This window comes from Lolium rigidum, chromosome 6 (assembly GCF_022539505.1).
Source record: "Lolium rigidum isolate FL_2022 chromosome 6, APGP_CSIRO_Lrig_0.1, whole genome shotgun sequence".
NCBI lineage: Eukaryota > Viridiplantae > Streptophyta > Magnoliopsida > Poales > Poaceae > Lolium > Lolium rigidum.
Window position 1 is genome coordinate 225396756 of NC_061513.1, and position 5337 is coordinate 225402092.

At 51.7% G+C, this 5337-nt stretch overlaps 1 protein-coding gene across 1 annotated transcript; it reads left to right on the forward strand.

Moving 5' to 3' along the window:
• Nucleotides 1-1066: 1066 nt before the first annotated feature.
• Nucleotides 1067-1646, forward strand: LOC124659286 (late embryogenesis abundant protein Lea5-like). Its single transcript, XM_047197207.1, has one exon. It carries the CDS (start codon nucleotides 1144-1146, stop codon nucleotides 1417-1419), a length of 276 nt encoding a protein of 91 aa, XP_047053163.1. The 5' UTR covers nucleotides 1067-1143; the 3' UTR covers nucleotides 1420-1646.
• Nucleotides 1647-5337: the final 3691 nt, after the last annotated feature.

Here is a 5337-nt window from a genome sequence, read left to right on the forward strand (position 1 = left end):
CTTGCGCCATTATCATGTTAAAATACCACACGGCGATACTCTGATCTCTGCCAACTCTAAGCTCTGCAGTTAATCCATCCATAAGCACATCCATCGTGAAATCATCCGAGGTTACATTCCATCTAATTGTTTTTCCCTTCACATATGATTTTCTACCGTTTGGTTCCTTCAGCACAAACCCTTGAATAACAAGATCTAAGCTAAAATTATTCGTCAATTCGATCCTACAAATTCAGGGAAAATTGCACAGAACATAGTCAATTTGAGCCTACAACTATCTGTACATTCAAGAAACAGAGAGTTGAGACAGAGAAGCCATGCACTTACTCGTATGGTGAATCCGGGATCGGCAACTCCATGGACAGGCACTCTGGGGTCGGCTTCATCCTCTTGTTGCGCCCTCTCCTTTGGCCGCGTCGAGCGCGCCACCAGCCACGGCGACGCACACCTCAAGCCGCGGCGGCGGCGTCCAGCACAACTCCGTCGGGGGGCGCGGCCACCAGACACCGGCGTGGCTCGTCTCCACCAGCAACCGCCGTCGTCCGCCTTCGTCTGGCGGCGCACACCTCAAGCCGGGCCGGCCCTCCACAGCCGCATCTGGATGCGACGGCGGCGGCGCCCAGCACAAGTCCGTCGGGGGGCGCGGCCACTAGACACCGGCGTGGCTTGCCTCCGCTAGCAACCGCCGTCGCTCGCCTTCGTCCGGCCGCCGCTCGCCTTCGTCCGGCCGCCGCCGGTAGTTAGGGTTCGTCACCTGCGGGAATTTGGGGGCTTCGTGAGTTTTGCGGGCGGGGCTGGCTGGGTTGGGTGGGATTTGACCAGGAGAAAGTAAAAAAAAACTGTTGTCATAAACATGTACACGTCCGTGTATAGACTGCATACATCCATGTATTGGAGCAAATGGCACGTGTAGAGGTATTGGAGAGTTGGAGTGGCATATATCCAAGTTTAGTTTTTGTAATGGCATTTTTCCAAGTGGTGAAAATTGGAGTGGCATAGATCCAATTAACCCTTTATAAAACGGCGCTGCTGGAACCTCGGCTCTCTCATCCTCCTGCATCAGCAAACCCACCCACCTCGGAGCAGCAGCAGCGCAGAGCCCGCCGGAGCGCCACCAGCCATCCGTCCGCTCGATCCGATCAGATGGCTCTCGCTCTCTCCGGCTCCGCTGCTGCCCGCGCGCTCGCCCAGCTGCTCGCCCCGACCACCAGGTGCTACGCCGCGGCAGCTGCCTCCGGCGCCATGAGGCGCGGCGCCGCGGACAGGAAGGCGACGGGTGAGGCCGAGAAGGCTGCCACCGACGCGTCGTGGGTCCCCGACCCCGTCACCGGCCACTACCGCCCGGCCAACCGCGCCGCGGCCGTCGACCCCGCCGACCTCCGCGCCGCCCACCTCGGCCGCACCTACGCACGGGCTTGAAGGCTCGCTCCTCCCTCTTTGGAGATCAACTAAGTAACAGGGGAAGAAGGGAGGTTCGTCCGCGCGTGCTCCGCTAACGGCGTCCTCGGAGCCCCCGGAGGTGCGCGCTGTCGGCAAGATCCATATTACGCGGGAGCCAGGAGACATGAAAGAAAGAGCGGCGGCGGCTTTGCCTGTTTCCGGTTCGTGTGTGTTGCGTGCCATCGAGCAGGGCTTGTACTTTTACCACTTACATTACAATTTTCGAAGCGTTTTCCTGTTCCCGAATAACTACATCTCCATGCGTACTGCTATCTGAATCATCGTTTCCAAACAAACCTCCCAACATGCTCATGGTTTGCGAAAAAAGGAGTAAAAGAAAATAAAACAGTACTGTACTGATTAATCACCACCCGCACTCATGCCATGGCAACCGTGCCAACACGACACACGACGAAAAACACTCGAATCAAATGTTTTGTTCGTCACCAACGTCCGACGACAGAGCGGCGCAAAGCCGATCATCGTGATCAATCAGTGCGCGTGGCGTAGGTTAGGTCGCGCGGCGCCGTCGCTGTCCATCAACATTTTCTCCCCGCGCGGCACGGGCAGCATGGAATCAGTCAGGTCCACTCTTTTGATTGGAATGTCAGCGTCCAGGACCAGAAAACATCGCATCTCCCCGAACGTCGGCGTTCGGCGTCACGGGCTCTCGAATGCGCTATCTGACGGCATCGTGCCATCTCCAACGGTTCATCACATTTCGAACCATTAAACTGTTCGTTGTTTGGGTCAGTTTGCAGTGGCACAAGTTCATCTACGGTTGCCAACATACTCAAAAACGCGCAGCATTTGATCCGCTACCTCGTAATTTCAAGCAATTTCATTTCCTCATTGAAACTCAAATAGTTACACTTAAAAGGTAAGAAATAGAAAATAATCCAACTTAGTACAACAAGATAGTTCAAAACCGGCCTTGTTGGCATACGCCGTCCAAAAAAAATTAGACACAAATTAATGTGTGATCCAGTGAATCACACATCTCGATTAAAGATCATCATTCGACCATTCCCGTTGAGCAGTATCCTTGTCATCGGTCAAGGAGGCTGCCATGAGCTGGGCCTCCTCGCCGAGTAGGGCAAGCTCCAATTCCTTGCGGCTCTTGTGGGCGTTGATATCTTCAACGACGAGCTTCTTGTGTTGCATGTTGACGTAGTTCTTCACGGCCTCCCCTTTTTCCCGGAGCTTCCTCTCATCCCTCATCTCACTTGACACCTCCTTGTTAGCTAGGAGCGTCTTGATCGTCTCCATGACGGCTTGAGAAGAGGCATCACGCTTGGCCTCCACCTTGGAGCTTGTCCGGCCGTCCCCTCGGCCTCTTTGATGTGCATGCCTCACTTGGGGCGGCACCATCGACATCGATGGCATTGGATTGCTTGGGTTTTACGTTTCCGTCACCGGGCGCATAGAGCTTGTGCCACTTGGGTCAATCTCTAACCGCCATCCAACAATGGAGCATGTTGAAGCTCTTCATCTTGTTGGTGACCTTGAAGTGGTCCAAAGCTTGATTCATAAAGAGTGCAATGTCAAGGCCACTAACTTTTTCGCTTCTTCATCGTGTCATAGGAGGCGTTCAACTTGGTGCATTACTCTTAGATCAACGGTCACCTTTTTCTGGGAGAGGCCACACTTTGATCACTCACGAAAGGGTGATCATCCAAGTGCTTCTGCTTGTGGAAGTAGTTGTAGATTCCCTCCAAAATTTGCCACCCTTTTGTTGGGCACCATAAATTGGATCTTGTCCAATCTCCATCCACGCCTCGCAAAGGCATACGTCCTCAAGCTCGGTGTATCTTCCAGTCCCCCGGGGCCCTTCTGTGGCTTGGGGTGCAAGAAATGGCTCGTCCTTGATGTCGATAGCGGTTGTTTGGTTGTCACCTTGGGTGACACATTGGGTCTCGGTGCCACCTCCTTCATTGATCATGTCCTCCATGGCCTCGTCTCCCTTGAAGAAGGCTTGTACACATGCCATCGATTGGACGGAAGCATAGAGTGATCTATGGACGTGATGATGGTTGCTAAAGACAAGAACATACATGGTCAGAGGGTGAAATGGGTGGCGCCGACATTTCGTCGAGCAGGTTACGTCAGATGGGGAGGGCATCCGACGAGAAACGTTTCGTGGGCTTCCTTTGCTTGTTTAAGTTTTATAAGCATAGTTTGAATGTGGTAGCACATGTCTTGGTTCGTTCTGCTGAGCTTTTGGTTTGTAAGTTATCAAGTTTATGAAGATAATCCGTGATGGACTTTGTAATGATGTACCAACAAGGACTTTTCTAGGGGAGGCTACGCTACTCTAACTTTCCTTCTTCAAATTCATTGTATTTTATGATTACTTATATATTGCAAATTTAAGGTATGTATTCATAGTTATTACTTGCAACCAAAATTATGGTGCAAAAAATAGTTTGGATGATTTACGCTAGAGTAATCTCCTACATTAATTAGCTACAGTATAAAATTATGTATTTAATGGCAGCATACCCTGACTTTGCTTCTTAGTTTTCTCTCACAGTTAGAGCAAGTTTAATAGTAAAGCCAACTGTTGGCTATAAGCCAAGTATCATGTCATCTATAGTTATCTTAGAGCCAACATGTACAATAGTGAGCTATAAAATTGTACTATTTTACTAGTGCATGACCCACCATTCACTCTCACATAGTGCCTAGGAGCACGTGCTAGAGCTGGCTCTTGCATAAGAGCCCACTCCTCTTCTCTCTCCTCCTTTCTCTCCTCCAACTAGACAACAATATATTATTTTAGTCCTTATAGCCAGCTGACTAGGACTTATTGTACTTGCTCTTAGAGGAGCCGGTTCCAGGGGAGGCGAGCTGGGGCGCTAGATTTTTTTGTGAAAGTTCCCAAAGTTTTATGCAGATTGGTCCACAAATTAGCTAGAATTCACTTATATGCCTCCCTCCAACTAAAGTAATGTTCATTTCACCCCTTCAAGTTGTTTTCCTGCTCCATCCATGCTAATCAATAAAGTGTCACATTCTCTACAAAAATGAAAGAACACCATCATGGCAGAGATGGAGATGGTTGATAATATTTATTAGTTATCGGTAGACCCTGATTTTTCTTATTCTCAGTCGGTTGCAGCAGACTTGCAACTCACGGCGAACATGAATCACGGTGCCAAGAAATAACTTTGCTCAGTTACAATTGTAACCCACTTGTAATTTACATAACGCATGAATCACGGTGAAAATCTAACGGCTCCAGAGGTGACCAGGTTCTAAACTAAGTCTCTGTCAACCAGAACTAGCTAAATCAAGGCCTGGTAATATTTGGTAAGGGCATCTCCAGCGGCGCGACGCAAATGGTCGCTGAGCGGCCGTTTTCGTCCGCCGTGACCGGAAATGTGTCTGGGTCCTGATCCAGCGGGGCGACGCAAAGTGACCGGCTCGTCCGTGGAGACGCAAACCTGGCCCAAATATGCGCCAGGTTTGCGTCTCCGCGGACGCTCGGCGGTCGCGGAAAATGTCCGCGTTGGGTACATCCGGGCCCGGTCAGCAGTGACTAGATAAGCAAAATATTTTTTCATTACTATTGATTGGCCAAAAGGACCATCTTTACAGAGATGGTTAGTCGAGTTAACCTAAAACTACAACGGCCTACTCGTCGTCGCGCGGCCTACACCGGCCTCGGTTACTCGCAGTCGCGCGCCCTACTACTGGCCGTCGGATGGGCCGGCGCCGTCGTCGAAGCGGGAGCGCTTCTTGGACTCCGCGCGCCGCGCACGGCGGCGAACGGACATCTCGTCCTGCCGCCTGCGGCGTTCGAGGGCCTCGGCCAGGGAGCTGTCCCACAGGGCCGTCACCGTCGCAAAGGCCACCTTCGTAGCCGCCGCCTCCGCCGTCGCCCGGGCCTCCTCC

Coding starts and splice junctions, on each gene's coding strand:
- LOC124659286 (XM_047197207.1), top strand. CDS start 1,144: ATGGCTCTCGCTCTCTCCGGCTCCGCTGCTGCCCGCGCGCTCGCCCAG.